This window comes from Corvus kubaryi, unplaced genomic scaffold, assembly GCF_017639235.1.
Source record: "Corvus kubaryi isolate FWS band 111438036 unplaced genomic scaffold, C.kubaryi_AGA036_p1.0 split1-131, whole genome shotgun sequence".
Classification (NCBI taxonomy): Eukaryota; Metazoa; Chordata; class Aves; order Passeriformes; family Corvidae; genus Corvus; species Corvus kubaryi.
In genome coordinates, this window is record NW_024582073.1 from 13,493,472 (window position 1) to 13,512,748 (window position 19,277).

Below are 19,277 nucleotides of genomic sequence, written 5' to 3' on the forward strand. Positions count from 1 at the left end.
AGAGTTTGGGCCAGAAGCCATATTTTAGTTAGCCGCTGATGGCTACCAAACCTAACAATTTACTGATTCTGCATTAACAATCTACAAATTAAAGGGTACCTTGCTATGACCCTATGAGCCAAATCCAACTTTTCAATTGTCCTAAGTATTTTTGAGGGATTTTTTTTAACAATTATGCAATGCCTAGAGTGCAAGAAAAGGTTTCAAAAATAAGCAAGGGCATTCCTTGAAACATGCACCATGTAGCTATAACATCCTGTGCAGTTATCTGAGTGGTTTATTACAGTTTTTCTACCTTTCCTTCCAAGTTCAGCTGCTGCATTTCTTGGTCACTGTTTCCTATCCCAATAAAGGCGCATGGTTGTGATTCCTGCTCAGTGCAACCATCCCGCTCCATTTGCTCTTTTTTTTTCTTCCATCCACTGCCCATGAGATACACACATGGAGGAGGACAAAAGAATCTGAAAATCAAGAACACATTATGGAATTAGTTTTCCAGATAAACAAACTGATATGTTCCCAATGCTTTCACCTACACACTCTGCACTTGAGGTTATACTGGCATGCCCTTCATTTGTCTTGAAGATTTTCTAAAATGCAAATTAAAAAAGAGAAGAAAAAAAAAGAAGAAAAAAGCAAGGAAAAACAGCAGTAGCTGCAGTGTCACTGAGAATCTTTCCTGTTCAATGTATGTCAGGTAATAGTCTGCATCTCTATAAAATGCTTTCTACCTTAAAAAGAGATTCTGAAAGAAAGGAAAAAAAGGCCTCAAAAGTTATTACAGTCTTTTGCTTTTGCAGGTGCTTAACATGATGGAGCAATTAATACACATAGAACAGTTCCACAAACTAATTTAATGGACAACTGCTGACTACAATTCCTAAACATTTAGAGTTTTGTCATAAGCAAGGAGGGAGTTGATTCCATCCATGCATAAATCTCTCCCAAGTTTTTAAATGGAACATACGATTTTATATCTTCATCAGTATGTGTAAAAAATAAGGCCTAGTTTTCAGCAGCACTGACTGTAATCAGTCTAGATGTTACTTACAACAATAGATTCAAAATTAAATTCAGCATTATAGTACAATGCATTGGTCTTGAAGCTTCTGCAAATTGTTAAAGCCCAAATCCTGAAAAGGTTTGGCTTTAGCTAGCAAACAAGCTGCTGGTTTTTTATCATCATTTCACTATGATCAAAGATATAAAGTGGAATGAATACCTCCAGTTGTGAGGCAGCTAAGGAGGCATGTAAAGGAGGGGAACATGAAAAAGTTTGTAATATTTTATTTACTTCAATTTGGAGAGTAGTGTTATAACTTGCCACTTCTAAAACCCAACGACTCCTACCTTACAGGTGAGGGTTCTCTGGCTTTGCTTTTTATTTTTTTTAATTGGGCTTGGGACACCTGAATTCCAGGCAAGGGGAGCAGGCTCCATGCCGGGACAGCAGCCAGTTGTGCCACCCGCAGGCTGCTGCAGTGGTGAGCAGGAGCTGTCAGGGCAGGGGGGTGAATGGAACTGTAGGCTCCGAGTCATGGAAAATTATCAGAGGATAAAATTATTCAGTTTCTGAAGTATCTGTGGGAGTCCTGGGCAAGAGAGGCCAGGTCACCGGTTGGTCTTGATGATCCGAAAGCTCTTTTCCATCCTAAGGTATTCCTACTTCTATTAAACACCATTAATGGATGCGCACGCACACACACACACGTGTGAGTGGAAAGGAAGCAAGAGGATAAGCAGGACTCACATTTTTATTAGGCTGGTGAGGGCAATGATGGTGCCCAAGTACTGCAGGGAGCAAAGGAGAGGCCTACGCTGCTTTCCATCCCAGATCAGGGAATCGTGGTATTGGTCCTCTACAAACAGTACTTTTCAATTGGGGATTATGAACTGACTCCAATGTTAGAAAATGCAATTTTGTGGGGAAGAAATTTTCAAGTAACAGATGCATTTATTCATGAGTTGATCATTTGGAAACAAACCGAGATTGCCAGAAAATGCACACCATGTATCTAGTCAGCTTCTGAATCCTCAAACTGAAATGACAATACAAGATCCTTTCAGTGTTAACGGATATATCCCACTAATTTGCATCAGCTATAAGTGATTCCTGATGAAGAAGTTATACATAGATTAAAAATTAGTGTCAACCTTTATTAACAAAGCAAGGCTTTGCTAAAAAAAGCCCAAACCAAACAAAACCAAACCAAAAATCCAACAAATCCCTTCTATTCCAAGTAATATTACACCATAAAGCCCATGACACAGTTACCTTTATTCCTCATGTACTCTTCTGTATTTATCTTACTCATTAGAAAACAAGAAAAGAATCCCTAATTTTTTCATATCCTTTCTAATTCCAGCTTTATGCTAAACCAAGTCCTTTGAATAACTAGAGCCACTAGATGGCAATGAAGACCTGTAAAAAACAAGGTGTAACCCCCTGATGAAGAGAAAACAAGCTACAACAATTAAAGCACTCTTAAAATCAGAACACAGAGAACAAGCTTTGAAAACTTACTGAACAAAGAAAGAAACTTTTAAAGCTGATAAAATTTTAAGTTTGGTTAAAACTCCAAACATGAAGAAACGGTCTGGACACTCACAATTTGAATGGGTTCTCTTATGTATCTACCTCTTTTCCCAGCCTTCAGGCATAGACAACTACAGTCTTGGGGCTTTCTAACGTCATACTTACAGTTCCAGAAACTCATGTATAGAAGAGATTAGCTATGAATATTCTATCCAATACAGAAAAAGTGAACCAGGTTTGAACTTTGGAAACACTGTATTAAATCAGATAATCAAAGGAGAAAACAATATTCCTTCAGTCAATTCAGGCCAATCAATACAGAAAAAATGTGGTACTTCAAGTAGAGAAGCTACTCTAACTGAACTTGCCAGAAAGCAAGGGCTTGAAGTGAAATAACATCAGCCTGTGTTACTTCTACCTAGTTCTGATGCACTCAGCGCTCTCCTCAAACCACAGGTTTCTGTCACAAAGGTTTGCTTTTTCAGATCATCCAAATCATCCCTGTGTTCATCTTATAGAAGTCTTTGCCTTCAGGAGAATTCGCATGTACTAGCTAGTTATTTTATTTCCAGAGTGACTTTAGAAGGGAAATTTCTCCTTTGTATCTCTTGGTCAATTCCAAGACAGTCAAGCAGGAGGTGTGTTTGTCAACTACCCACATTGTTCTGAGAATGAAACTGCTCAGCAATCTTCCTTCATAGGAGATGAAAAAATTAACCACATCCACAAAAGAATTCAATGTGAGAACAAACAAATGAAAAATCATTAGGTACTGCAGTGCTAAGGAGGAAGCAGTGGCGCCAAGGGGTAAGCCCTGGAAAAAAGCTGTGCTTTCAATAACAAATTTTATCCAGAGGACAGGCACATTCAGTACAGCAAAGGGAAGTATTTGATCAGAAGTTATAGGAGCTCCTTCACTCACAGCTGTAAAACAAGATGCAGCTACAGCATTCTCATGCTAACCACCAGTGATCATGTATGAACTCTGAACAGCACAATCAGTCTGGCTCACAGTTTTTTGATGAACTATGCCTTGGATTCCAAAACACTTCAGTCCTTTAAACTGCTGAATGCTCACACTGTTCAGACTTTCAAGAAAGAAGTCTCAGTGAACGGTAAATATGGAAAAAAATACAAGAAGCATAAGCCAAACACCCACACTCATCAGGACTAAACAGCACCTGAGTCTCTTATCAGCTGAAAGCCTTTGAAAGGTGACAGTCATGCAACAGGAAACATCAGGCACAAAGTCTTAAATTCAACTAAAGCCCAACCCTGAGCTTCTTACCTCCTGGCTTCTTTGTTAAGCTAAAAACCATTAATTTTGTGAAGTACAAGGCTGGTAAGAAGGATCGACTCAAAAAAGTCAACTCCTTTCATTCCTGTTAAAAGTATTGAAAACTCTCAAACTTACCTAGAAAGTCTGTATCCATGCACCTGGAATAGTGTTATTGTGATGCCTATTAACCCAGACCACACTCCATGAAATCTGCACCATCTACAGTGAGTTTTCAATGGAGTAGTTCACCATCTAGTAACCCTCATCAAAACACTAAAAGGTAGTTATCGTGCTAACCTTTTAATTATGACATGCAAAGTTTGTTAATGGCAAGTATTTTCCACAATCTTGCGACAAGTAAGATTTAAATAAAGACTGGAACAAGAGGTGGAATTTCAGCTATGTTTTTGGGTTTTTTTAAGTTCTATATTTACTTGCAAGAGATGTCAAATTTAAGAAAGAATCTGTTTTGTAACTTGAATTCCTAGCTACAAAAGTAATGCAAGTTAAGTAATTCTTTAAGGTTCAAAAATTAACCAGAGTATATCTATGCCATAATGAAGTCCCATGGAAAACAGGAAGTTTCTCCATAAAAATTGGTATGAAATACGTTTCTTTCTATAAAAAAGATGTATGCAAACCAACTCACTTCAGAAATGGCAGTGAATGTAAAAATGATGAAAACTTGACTGTCCAGTTGCATAAAGCAGCATTAAAACTTTATTAATTTTGCTTACTCCAGAATAAGAAATGAAGAAATAAAGGCCACAACCTGCTATAAACATAGCAGAAACAATTTAAAAACTAAAAAAAAAAAAAAAAAAAAAAGGAATATAACAATTCATCCTTCAGTTTTACTAAGTACCTTAGGCCACGCATGGATCCAAGGATTTAATAACTGGCACCTTCCTTTATGCTGATAACCACAGGACATCGTTACTGATGCTGGGAACTAGCAGAACAGTATCAGAGGCAGTTTACATGGTATGTTGAAGCTTAAGGAAAACTAAAATATTTAAACTGAAAAAATGAAACCTTCGTATGTACAGGACAAGAGGGAACAGGCAGAAACTAATGCACAGAAGTTCCACTTGAACACGAGGAAGGACTTTTTTACTGTGCAATGACCGACCACACACGCAACAGGTTGACCAGAGAGGTTGTGGAGTCTCCCTCACTGGAGACATTTAAGAACCATCTGGCTGCAATCCTGTGCCATGTGTTCTACGTTGGACCAGATGTCCCCCTGTGGCCCCTTCCAACCTGACCAATTTGGTGACTGATTCCACACTTTCATTTCATACCCATACCACAACAGCAATCATTTCAGCATCATACTATTTGATAACCAACAACCAACTATTTTCACTCCTGATCTTCTTTTCCAAGCTCTGAAGTTCTTTACAGTCATTTGACATGCTTCCATTCTTAAAGAGGTGAATCTGAGATACCCTGCATGAACAAATGCAGCTGTGCTAAGACACTGAACTGCACCTCAAAAAGTGTGGTAAAAGAATGCCTAACTCCAGTTATCAAGCAGTTTACCAAACATTACCACTGCCTAGGTAAGATATGTGCCACAGTAAAGCACCAGGTGAAGTATACACATATATTGAATTCAACAGGATTTTATGGCAATACTATGAAATGCACACAGGAGCTTTCAGAAACCATTACCAAATAACAATTTGAAGCTTTGCCCCGGATTACTGAGAACACTTCTGTAAGTTTTCCAAACAGTAATGAAACTTTTAATAATCAAAATTACATACTTTATCTTTTTATATTCTTCTTTTGATGCAATTTATCCTACAGAATAATGATACACAGGACAGCTTTGCAAAATGTTCCTTATGAACTGCTCTGGCCTCAGGAGAACAAAGTCACAGATACACTGTTTAGAAAGTCACTTTCTTATCTGCAGGCACACCCCTCATTTTTAGGGAGTAATACACTTCACTCATCTGCAGTGATGAGTTAACTATGCAACTCTTGAAACACAATCTTGAAAGACAAGATAACAATCAGAGGTTTCTATAGTGTCATGATAAATCTTTTTGGCTATCGAGTTTGCCGCCAAGGGTTACAGTTATCATTTACTGCTAGTATGGCCTGGCATTGCAACCCTTTTGCATTTAAACACAGCAGAGAGCAAGAGGGCTGAACACTTATACAGCAAATACACTGGTCTGCTTTTGTGCCCTTCCTCCTTCACTGACTTCCCACTTGACTCATATCAAGAATTTCAGGAACATCTAGAAAGCACTTTGAGTAAACAATTCCATGGACGTGCAGAACCTGCACACTGCCCAAAAGAAAGGATCTGAGAAAGACAGGTAGTCACAAAATATTGGAAAACAGTTCAAAATATAGTCTGTATCTCTGATTTACAGACATCAGAAACTGTGACTGAGATAGGTAACAACTGAGAAATCTGCAGGTTTAATTATAACATTTGTGCTTTCTAACAGCCTTATACATAAATATCTCAAATCTCTAATCTCAAAGCTATAAAAACATAATGATGCAACAGGACTTACATAACAGTGGTAAAAGAAAGGTTAAAACTTCAAAGTCATTAATGTGCTGAGCATGTGGTCTTTTTGTGGTGAACAAATATTAGTAATACAAAAACTAACCAAATACTGCACTATTCTAGTGAAATGTCAAGTAGAAAAGCATCGCTTAAAATTAAAGAAGGCCGTATTACATCACAGGAGGTCTAGAAACCCGCATATGAAGGAGCATCCTAATTGCTTCTACTAGTTATGCAATAAAAACATCACAAAGAGAAGACTGCAAGAGAAGACTGCAGGAAAAGCACCTTTGCCTAAAAAGCATTCATTCTCACATATTTCTCCAGATTCTGTCCCTTAGAAAAGTACCTATAACTGTAACATGTACTGTATTGATTTTTGCAAGGGAATATTTATCATAAATACAGTCATGATTGACCTATCATTCTTTTTAAACCTTTTACAGATGTGATTCAGAAAATTATCTTACTGAGGCTAACAATTTCCCTTCCATATTAATTTGAAATTATTCAAGAAAAAACTCCTCTACAAGTATTCACCATTGATCACTTCATTTACTCCAAAATTAAAATGGAAGGTTTAAAATGAGAGCGATTTTAGTTCAATGGAAGAAAAGCTTTGCCCACAGATAGGGAGTCTCTTGGTAGAAAAAGGCATCACTTCATTGAATGCTACATGCTTGTAGCACTTGTTAGATAATTAAAAGATTTAGGAAGAAGCATTTTGTTCCTCAGACTACAGGGCAATGTGAGGAATTCTATGAAGTGCTGTGCACCCAACTAGTTTCCCTAGCTCCCAGCTGTAGAAAGACTTCAGTACAACAAAAAAACTTACCTTTTTTCATTCCCATATGATTTCTGCGCAACTTTCGCATGGAGTATTAGCACTGTTTGGTCACCTCGCTCCTTCAGGTAATTTCGCATTGCTTCCCTAAAAATCAAAACACAATATAAACTTTGAAAGTTCTTTTGGTTTTGTTTATAACAAAACAAAGACAGCTTTAGGTAAAAAACCCCAGGACCTGAAATTCCAAAAAGGCCACCATTAACAAAGTCAAGACATGTTTGCTACTGTTTAAGACAATTGTACAGGAAAAAGAAATAACTACCTTGCATGAAACTAGTAATAAGGGGTCTGTGATCATTTACAATTACTACACTTTCTAGAAGAAAAAGATGCTTGTGATGTAAAATCATATCAATGCCAATAACTACACCATGTTTAAAGCCCTATTTCATTAAGCACCATGCCATCAGTATCTGAGTAGAACACATTTTATTAGTTAAGTATTTTCTTCATGACCAATTTAGTATCTCATGATAATGACAAACTGTTTAAGCTTTTAAGCATATGAGTGCAAAGTTTATATACAAGTTTTCTTTCAGTTTTGAAGATACTAAAACGTTAAATTCTTCAGCACATTGTTTCACCTAGTCTTCTGAAGAAAACACCTACTTCCTGTATACCATCAAGTAAAAAAAAATTAGTTTTTAAATATGTTTTATTGTTCATCATCACTGTAATTACAGATGAATGCTGTAATTACCTCAAACACGCGAACAACAATTCCTTGAGAGAAGTGAGAGAACAGTAACACCCAGTCACTCTTCTGTATAATAATCTAACTGTTCATTAAGCAGCATGCCAAATTCAACACCCTAGGGATCAGCTGTGCCAGAGTGCTGGCAGGAACACAAGTTCCTGAAGGAGCATTTGTGGGTTGAATGCCCACCAATGCACTCATCTTCAAAGTCATCTACCAGAGAAAAAAATTATGAATTTATCAGGAATTTATATGAAAAGATAAAACCCTACATAAGGATTTCTCATTTGGTTGTTTGGATTTTTGTCTTTTTCTGTGAACTGGGCCAACTACTGAATTCCCTGAGGACAGATCTAGAAAACCAAACATTTCTAGTGAAAAAATCATGGAAGATAAAAAGCAGTATTTTATTGACTAGACCTTTTCCAAAAGAAATCCCCACACACAGTTTCACAGAGAAAAGCAAGTAGATTGAGCCAGGGTTGGGTTAGACAACAACAACTCAGCTTTGCTAATGATGTTTTGCAAATTCTTGTGTTTGTCATGCCTGCATAAGACATGATTAATGTCTAGTGATTAGTCTGCCGATTTTCTGTGTAAATAGCAGCATATAAGAACAGAGAATAGATTTGAATTGCTGTTTTAAATTTGGACTAACTTGATCTACTTACATTTGACATTGGTAAAACTGATGTTTATCCATGAAAGTACAGCTGGAAGAACTGTCTCAAAGCCCACAGACTTACTTATTTACAGCCATTGTTTAAGAATATATTTTAAACCCCAAAACATTAATTCACTGTGAAATTATTATTATACATTTCATTATGATATATATTAGCTGCATTTAAGTTGTTTAAAAACTTTTAATCTGACAATTTGAAATATTATATTAAGAGCACTATCATACTACATTAAAAACATCTGTCACACTAAAAATTTTTGACTTGACTACTATTAAAAAAACTACTCAAACCCAGCAACCCACACAGAAAACTGCTCGGTGCTATCTAATCTTTATTCAGCATGGTATGAGGAAGAAAATTTGTATTTTCGACTGGTCTGTTTCTACAGCGGATTTGTACAATCCAAGCTCCTGCAAGAACTAGTGATGTTCTCCCTCCAATCCCTCCCACTGATATCTTACATGATGTTTTTCATTATTCAATCTTAAAACTCTTATGAAGCTAGTACTATTATAGTTTACATCTAAAACAACTAGCATAGTATGAACAGAGTAGTGTTGTTCTGCTGGAGCTTGCATGACAATGAACAGATTATTAGTCAAACCAGACTGCCTGTAAACAAAAAACCCACAGCAATTTTTCAATAATTGCACTAAATGCTTTTAAGGGTTTACAGATACATCTTCAGCACTATACAAACAAATAAATCTTAAAAATTTGTGTGACAGTTGTTCAGTTTCAGTAGTTTACTCTTCAGAGGAAAGTTAGATTGTTTGTTTCCAGCCTCTATCATCACAGGAAAGGTTTTCAAACTGCTGCTTTGAAGGATGGCTGGCATTTCTCACATGCCTACCCTGTATTGAGGAAAGAGCAACTAGCATACCTAGTAGCTAAAATCCTGCATATGAAATTTAGAGTAACTACAGTAAATAGAAAACTTAGTTAAAAACTCTCACTGCACAGTCTTGTTGTTATTGTTGTTGTTGTTACTCTTTTTAAATCACAGAAGATACATTCTATTTTTGTTCTTTTATTTTAAATCAAAGAAGATAAATTCTATGAGTAACTGCAAGGCTATAGTAACAGGTGTTACTACTCAAGGAGAAAACAGCTCATTACTTAAAACACAGTATCTTCATATATCCCTGAAGGCTGGCAGGCCAACAAGAAACCGCCGCGTTTGTTAATTACTTTTAAGTCAGTACGGATCAAGTTTGCATTGAAATGAAGTTTAATGATGACAAAGCTAACCTAAAACTTATCTAGAAATGCACTGAGACAGATATTCACAACATAAAATGTAAATGCTCCCCCCCATCATGTGCTAACATAAGGTATCATTTCATTCAAAACAGAGAATGTCAGGGTGACAAGGGGCTTCCTCTATCACCACACGAAACTATAAAACAAATGGCACATCCTTTTTTGCTTTCAAGCAAACAGTGGATTTTATAGCCAGGAGCTAATTATAAGCGGCACAGTTTGTGGCACAGAATAATAAATATTTGCATAGACTCTGTTACAGTAATTTGAAAAAAGAAGGTGACCACTTAACAGTTTCTGGTATAAATACATCCCAGGCAGGCCAGAAGCAAATCAAGCACTGTACTCCAGTCACTCTAAACACCTTCCAGAATGGATTGCCTTGATAGCTCTATTTAATACTCTCTCTGATTGTTTGGTTTTCACCAAAAAATTGGTTCAGATCACTCCTTGACAGCACTGTGTTCAATTCTGGCAGCAAAAAGTGTTACTTTGCATGACCTCACAAGATATTTTTACTCAAGAAACAAATCAGCTCATTCCTGAAGATTTAAAAATAAGCAGATCCACATTGTACTGAATAATCTACAATAACTGATACATGAAGTCAACACCATTTCTAAAAATGCATTTTGAGTTTCATATTAAAAATAAGCCACTGTGTTACAAATTGTACTTCTGGCTGCTGACTGCACATATAACTGAAAAGCTCTGATATTAAAAATTCTGGGGTTATCAACCCACAAATTTTTAACTTAATTTTTCTGAGAATGAAAAGGGTAACTTCAGAAAATTGTTAAATACAGAGTTTCTTTAATGCTTACCTTGTGAGCCGTTTTGGTTGAGGTCGCTCTCCAAATTTCCTGAAAAAAGAAGTAGTTGCTAATTTAAAACAAAAGTGTTTAGCCATAATTTTACAATGAGATACTATCCTAATTTCACAATTTTTGAAATTTTATTAGAATTTGATGTATTTTCTTTGTAATTTCCCTAGAGAAGATCACTATTAAAATATTAACCACCTCCGTGCAACAGCTTTTCCCACAATGGTAGAGGCTTTTTTTTTATTTGAACACTAGGTAACTTTCTTTGTTGAAGTCACATTTGCTCTCAGAATCACTTTTGAAAAGTTCAGACACCACAAGAATGTAAAGAAGCAGAAGATCTTTGCCATAAAATTGACCAGCAGTGCCAACAACAAGCAGTTACTATAAACATACAGAAATTAACAGACATATCTGTGTTGACAAATCCGTAAATGCTTTCCATCAGGACAATTTCTCAAAAATCTGTTTTTCCTTCATGACTTCTTACAAAAAGGATGACAGCGTTTTCATACATGCCAGTACAGAATTACAGGAAAAATCTCTCCTATGGAATGCAGCCAAGCTTGATCCATAAACAGCCTGCTATACACTCAAATGTTTTTTCACCATAAAGTGTTTTGAGACAGCTGAACTTCTTTCAGTGCTTCAACACCATTCTTGAGAGAGAGAACACTCTTTACACTAACAAGGTTAAGACTTTCCACTGAAGTCTTTATTTACATAAGACATCAAATTAACACAAGGCAGATACATTTTCATTACCAAAAACATCCTCAGATTAAACCAAAATGGTCAGGTAAAAGATCTGAAAAAAGGAAGGCTGAACCCAGCAATGTACATCTGCTAAGCCTGGTGAGGAAGTATGACCACAAGTTAAAACAATGACAAAGACAGGGGGAAAAAACCCCAAGAAACCCAAAACACAAAATGAAAATGTAACAAAAAGTCAAGCCTAGCTTAACACTTTTCTGTCTAAAAATAAAGAGGCATAAGAGACTGTGCTTTTGCTGCCAGCATTCATAAATATTTCTGACTTGCCAAACTAATTTTATAGGTGGGCATAACTTTCCCTTTGTGGTTCCTGGACAGGGAAAAGAACCCTTTCCTACTATTGTCCTACAACAGTATTGGAGGCTCCCTAGGACAAGAACTTGATCATTAAGTGATATGACAAGAAATTCCCCTGTTCATGCAATAGATCTCTCCTGGACTCTACAGCAACTGGTGGTGGAATGATTTCATACATTCCAATTTAACTTCAGTAATCCTAGAAATGTACAAATACGTAACTATTACCACTTATATAGTTGAGCAAAACAGCACTCTCCTGACAAGGCAGTGACAACATTTAGCAAGTTATAAAGTTATTTTTCAAGACTTGAGAAATAAGTCTTCTAAAATACTGGCAGTCCACTCTACATAGAGGAATTGAATAAATGACATGAAGCCAAATTTCTTTTCAACTTAAACAGTGAAATAAAAATTTATTTTTCCAACCAGACTTAAGTTCCCTTCATGTTTTACTTTGTTGTTGTTATTATACTGTTCACTTCTCTGACTTTATTTTAATTTTAAATGAAACAATGAAACCAGAATTCTCGCTGTGAGATTTGGTTTTATGTATTTTAAATTTTGAGTCCTCTTGGACACAAACTTCATTTATATTTTTCTCTGTGGTATGCATCACTGTATTGTCATATCTGTAATGCAGAAAAAGTAACTAGAAAACCCAAACAGCTTTGCAGTTTGGCAGCGGGAGAGTTACATCCAAAGCCTTTCTGCTTCTAACACTTATATTCTCAGGATCTGCCTAGCTTGATGTCCTGAGCACACCCCGTGCCTCCAATTTTCCCTGGATAACTGTATGAGTAGGTGTGCAGTTGCTGTCCTCCCCAGTAGACCCAAGATCATCCTATTTGACAGAGAGTTCAACTGTCTGTGACTCTCTGACTAGACAACAGATTACCTTTAAGCAATACTCTACAAACAACATCCCTATGGATTAGCTCCCTGCTTTTGAGCAGAACTACTGCCTTTGTTTCAATCTCTCTGCACATTTCAATTCACCACAGAAAAAATTAAGAGATGCTTATCTTGAAGCAAAGAAGGCATTATGCACACAACACTTGTACAGTGGCAAACAGATCCAATCCAAGATGAGGACCCTAGTACACCAGAAACTGCATTAACACCAAAAAACCCTTATAGACAAAACCTCACACTGCCCTGCAGCAACAGACACCCTTGCAGAACTCGAGTGCAGCAGATCTACTCCCCTTGCACACGCACTTAATTGCTAAGAAGAGTTTTATTAACAAGAGGTCTACACAACACAGCTGCAATTAGTGAAAGAAATAAATTCCATCTTTTCCTTTAGTCAAATCCTGAACATACAACACAGGAGAAAAGTACCAAAATCCCCATTCTTCAGAATCAGAGCTAAAGCACTGAGTCACTCTGGAGAGGCACAGGGCAAACTCTGATCTGATGCTCAGTGCAATACCTCTCTAATTCATATACCAGCTTTCCCCACCCTCCTCCACACAAAATGAAGTTATTTATGTCACTGTAATCAACTTGTGAACACATAAATGCTACCATTAGCAACATGAACCTTTCAAAGAGACAATGTAAATTGGGTAAACCTTTTATTATTCTTTCAATATACATTAGAGAGAGGTAGAATAGGAGGAAATTGCATCTTGATATTTACTCTAAGTCCCATTTTAACTGTTTCTAAATTAAATTCAGCTACTTTGCCTCAATAATGTTATCTTGACAGATGACTGATAGTTATGTACCCTAGCCATAGTGTCAATGAACAGCATTTTCCTGCATCATTACAAAATCATTTCAAATATTACATAAATATCCACCTCCCTAGCTCAACAGCAATAGTCAAAGAAGTAAGAATTCAAAATTATTAAGAATGAAATAGGAAACAGAACCATGACCATGTCATGGCATTATTCTGCCACACCCTCACAATTCTGAAAACTTGCAGCAGCGGGAAAAAAGTTATCTCAGAGTAATAAAAGCGTGAAAGCATGAATAATCAATAGTTTCTGTATGCAATTGGCTAAAACTCCAGCCTTCAGTGAGAGTGAGAGCACAAGAGAAAAGTGACAAACAGATGCAAAGACCTAAGAGACTGATAAAAGATATGCAAAATGTGGAAAGTAGACAGTCATTCTCTCCTGTCTCACAGGAACTGGGAAATAAATCCATATAAAAATTTTAATTTTGATTTTTTTTTTTCTTGCTCTACAAACACAAAACTAAGTTGTGAAGCATTGCTAGAGAATATTGCGGAGGCTGAAAGCAGCAGTCGGATACAGAACTCAATTAGATTCTACTAAGTATGATGACCTTTTTTTTTTACAAACTTGTTCTCAGGAAAACCTAACTATGTTCTACCAGCAGCAAAGAAAATAGCATGAGTTAAAAAAACCCAAACCAGTCTACATTTACCCTGTCTTTCATATTCTTTCCTTACTCATCCATTAGTGATGCCTAGCAGGCATGGACCAGTACATATGCTCCTAAGAACCAGATATATTCCAAAGCAGCAACTGCATTCAGGATGCCAGATTTTCAGTCACACTACAAAACTCAAATATACAAACAAGACACAAAAATTCTAAAAAAAGTATCACGTGTGTTTTGTTTAATGGTTCATCTGGTTTACTTTTTCCATATGTTTGCAAACTGATGTAGAGATGTGTATTGACAATACAACCTGAAGGACAGAAAGTATCAGCAACTACTACTACACAGAAGAAAAGAATCTTTTAAATTTTTCTGATGTTAAGACACATGAAAATGCAAGAAACATATTTATGGTTCTGTACTAAATGACATCCATTGCACAAGCTGTGATTGTTGCTATTTCAAACTTTCATATTTGACTGGCATGTTGAAAAATGAGCCAGTTCAGACATTACAAGGTTACCTGTCAGCTATGACAGAGACTGCAACACACTTCTTGTGTCAGTTTTCACTGGATTTCACTGTTCTGGAATTTCTTTTTATATTCAGTATTTCTATTTCTCCTTTCTTTCATCTTGAAAATATGCAGATTGATAAATAACAAATATGTACAAGCGAGGAAACTAAAAATGTATCATAGTTCTATTCTTACAGTTGTTATTAGACAAGATAAATATATATAATTTGAAGTCTTAATTACAGGTTATATATCATTATATCTAAATGCTCCCCAAGTTCCTTAAATTTTCTGCATTTTTAAAATTTTACTATCCAAGACTAAGTGCTCTTTCAGGTGTCCTGTATTGGGATTCTAGACATTCAGTCAAGTTGCTATTTCATTCACATCAGTTCAAGCTGTGTTCCATTAGTATTCCCTAACACACCGTACTAGAAACATGAGCAAGAGCATTAGCCACACCATAATCACTTGCTATTGGAGCAAGTTATACTTGTCCTAATAATTCTTTTCCCAGTCCTGGTTTGGTTTTTTTTTTCCAACCACCAGTTAGTATTCTATTATTTCCTGTGTTTTGACTTCTGATGCTTTGCATAAATTAATTTCACTCCCACATTTTGCACTGTAGGCATAACTCTTTCTTCAACGTCATGTTCCAAATCATTCTTTTCAAGTCCATACTTTTCATTTAGCAAGTCCCTGTTCGTGTATTAAAATTCTTTTACCCATTCACAGAAATGGAAGGGAACATATTCTTTCTCCTTTTATCTCTTTACTGCCCTTCAAGTAAGTACGGAAATTAACAAGTGAACTACCACTAATCTTATCAGTACAGTAGATAGTTTTACTCAAACTTTCAATATTCTCAGGTTAGGTAAACACATGGCACAATACACAGGATAAGTTTCAAATGTTTTCAGACAATACAGAATGTGAAATCCTATTTGGAATTCCTAGCTCAGATACAATACGTACTATACATTTCTATGGCTGCAGGAATACGAATTTTCACTGTTTTCAGCATCAGGAGCACAAAGACATACACAAAGAAAATCTATCAGTAGTTGTATGTCTTTACTCATGTATGCCAAACTTTTTTTTTGTTGTTATTCAGTCTTATTTTCTGGACATAACTGTTTAGCTGAATTTTTTTATTCAATGGTTCTATGTGTCAAGTCAACTTTGGATGGAAAAATAAACAAATGAATATTAACCAAAACAGCTCTGCCATTTTCAAGAAAAAGAATTATGAAAAAAAATCTCTACAAAAATCACATGCTATCCTATCTTCAACTCTGACTGAAGATCTATAGTCACTGAACAGCTCTAGCATCCTCCTGCCTGGAGTATGAACTTCAAATTTTTCCGGTACTGGTCTTCAGCCACAAACATCCTTTTAACAGCCCCTGAGAAAGATCATTCACCTTTATGTACTGAGCACAGAAGCCTTAAAAAAAAATTTCCACAACATACAATCAGATACAAACTTCTGCAATTAGGTATTCTATCTTCACTTGGCCTATGGACTGATACAGTTTTTGGCATCTAGTCAGAATGGCATGGATCTTTCTGTAAATGGTCTCCAGAAAAGCAAAAAGCAAAAGAGAGTTGTCAAATTTGACTACAGCAGAAACAACAGCTGAGCAGAAAGCGAGCGTGTTGGAGAGGCCAACATGGGGGAGCAGCAGAAAGCACAGACTAGGAATGGGAAGATATGAGCTGCAAACTAAGACTTGCTAAATGAAAAACATGGACCTGAGACCACTTTGGGAAATGGGGTACCAGAAAAATCTGTGGCATGGCAAAACATTCAAATTTAACTCCAGAATATATAAAACATAACAAAAATACACTATGATTACTGTTTTCTGTGTCAATTTCTTTGTGACAGAAGTTTCCCTGGTGTCTTAAAAATTTCAACACTGAAAATAAAAACAAATACTTTCCTTACCCTGAAGAATCCTAAAGCATAGTATCCAAAACCAGCCTGCCCAGAAAGCTGGTAGATGCCCCATCATTGGAAACATTCATTGGACAGGGTTCTGAGCAACCTGATCTAACTGAAGACATCCCTGTTCATTGCAGGGTATTTGGACTCCATGACCTTTAGAGGTTCCTTTCAAAACAAATATCCATGTGTTGAGATCTCTATTTCCTTTCTGCCTTACTCAAGTATGAAGAGATCATGTGGTGCTTAGTTGCCCACAGGCAACTAAACCATACAGGTGCGCATTTCCCTCTCACAATCAGACAAATTAAGAGAAAAGCATGAATAAAGAGCAAGAAAACTTTTATGTTGAGATAATAAAATTGTTTAACATACAAAGGAGAAGTGGAAGTAGAGAAAAACAAAGTGAAACGGGCCACTCACCACCACCCATGATCGATACCAAGCCACTTCCTAAGCAAAAGCTGGGTAACCTCTCTAAATCCCACCCCCCTCCAGTTTATTGTTGAGCACGACATTATATGGCATGGAGTATCTCTCTAGCTTGCTTGGGTCACCTGCCTGGTTGTAAACCTCGCAGCATCTTGTACCCCCCTCAATCACTGTGGGGGGACAGACATCGGGCAGAGTGAGGAAGAGAGAAGGCCTTGATGCTGCGCGAACACTATACAGCAAGAGCTAAAATATCAGTGTGCTATCAACACTGTTCCAGTCACGAAGAACACAGCACCATAACAGCTGCTATGAAGAAAACTAACTCTGTCCCAGCCAGACCCAGTACAATGAGAAATGAAAAATGGATGCTTTCTGCGTGGGAAACAAATGTCAGATTTTAAAAAGGCACAGAGTACCTGTTCATTGGAAAAGTTTTACCCCCAAACATCTGACTGCCAGATCATTTCCAACTGGACCTACACACTTGCTGGTGCTTTTGACTGATGCAGCAAAGGCCTAACAATTCCTGAACAGCAAACTCAATTCTTTATTAGTCCTGTTATATCACAGTACATATCACAGTATTCGCTGCAGAACACGTTAGAAGAACTCTTTCATAGGCTACAAGAGATGACTATAATACCTCAGTATGGATGTTGGAAACAATCCCCAGATAAGTGTCACAAAGAAACTGTCCTGGAAGGAAGTTACCTCACACTGTTTCAGTTCAATGGTTTCAGTTCTGTCTCCCAGCGCACAAATGTCTCAACGTTGTCATAAATAAGATATGGCAGTCACTATTTTACAGCAGTATAAGACCCAGAGTATTAAAACACAGAAATTAAATACAGAATAGAGTGATTAAGTAAAGTTTTTACTTCCTCAGAGGAGATCCAAGGGAAACAATGCTTGAAACAGGAGGAGTCTAATAAAAAACTCCAGATTTTTATATATCTTTGGCAACATCTGAAAATACATTATGCAATTCAAAAAGAAAGAATGTAAGAAAATCCAACTTCTGCTCTCCAACAATATGAAGTGACAATGAAATTTGGTGAGAGGCTCAAGTTAAGTCCTAACATTTCTAACACCTATCAAATAGATGGTATCCCACAAGCCATGCGGGATGGGATTGGGGAAGAAGAAATACTGCCATTTCAACTACTCTAAGTGTATTTCAGGCAGGAGCGCAGCAAAAGAAATTCCTGTGCCTTACTTAACTCCAGTTCTAAGAACAGTCACCTGTCAGATGCAACCTTTTCCTAGACCTCTTGCAATGCCATGTAACTTGTGAACGAACGAGAAGAGTTTGTGGCTCAACAGTCAGACAAAAGCCTTTTAAAGAAAGGAGTGATAAGAGAAGTAATTTACACGTATTTTTTATCATTCTCTCTCTGCTTTAAAATAACTACGATAAATCTGGAAAGCTAGAAAGTCTGTCAAATGTTCATTCAGCCCTTAGCACCAGATAACCAGACCCTCGTTATAACAGGCTCTATTACTTTCTACCATGAGAAATGAAAATACTTTTCAAAGAATTAACTTCAAGTTGCTTTGTGATCTGTTACCACAAACTCACTACACTACAAACTCACCAGCACGGGATGACAAGGGTTTACTTGGCCTACTGAGGCTATCTAAGATCCAAGAAAGTGAAATACTCAGGTTTCCATTCAAAGTTTGAGGATCAGTATAAAGATACTCATTTTCAGCCACTAACAGAGACATTACCTGAGAAAAGCTAAAAGAGATGGATTTAAATAGCATGCTGGGACTTTATTTTCTCTTTTTCTTTTAACTGTCTATCCTCTGCCCACTTCCAGCTTCAATTTGCTTACCACAGGCCAATCAGTGAAGAATTGAAGAAGCATAGAGGAAAGTTCGTATTTATGGACTTTAAACATGCTTGAAATTATCAAAGCCAACATATGCAACAGTGCCCACGTACAGGACACACTGATAAATTCTCAGGAGTGATCCCTTAATTTGGCATTTGCTAGAAACACTTCATTCGGATTGAATAGCATACTACAACCTACATGGTAAGACTCAGCCACTCCACATCAGACCTGTTTCGGTTTTGCAGATTTCTACATCTAGGGTAACATCTTACATCAACTGCAAAAGCAGGTGTACATTTTAAAACACAGGATATGCTGTTAATGTAGCTATACTCTCCTGTGCACAGATTTCGGTGAAGACAAGATGCGAATACAGAAAATATTTCTGTGCATTCACCTACACAACCATAGTCTATTACAAATATTTTAGAACACA

At 36.8% G+C, this 19,277-nt stretch overlaps 1 protein-coding gene across 2 annotated transcripts in view; it reads right to left on the reverse strand.

Annotated features, from left to right (window-relative positions):
- RBPJ (recombination signal binding protein for immunoglobulin kappa J region) overlaps positions 1–19,277 on the reverse strand; it is a 61,221-nt gene that overhangs the window by 17,662 nt on the left and 24,282 nt on the right. For both annotated transcript variants that reach the window (XM_042053010.1, XM_042053011.1), the window contains exons 2-4: positions 10,669–10,707; positions 7,187–7,282; positions 296–461 (exon numbers count right to left, since the gene is read on the reverse strand). In XM_042053010.1, coding sequence (XP_041908944.1) covers positions 296–461; positions 7,187–7,282; positions 10,669–10,707 — 301 coding nt within the window. The remainder of the gene's footprint in view (positions 1–295; positions 462–7,186; positions 7,283–10,668; positions 10,708–19,277) is intronic.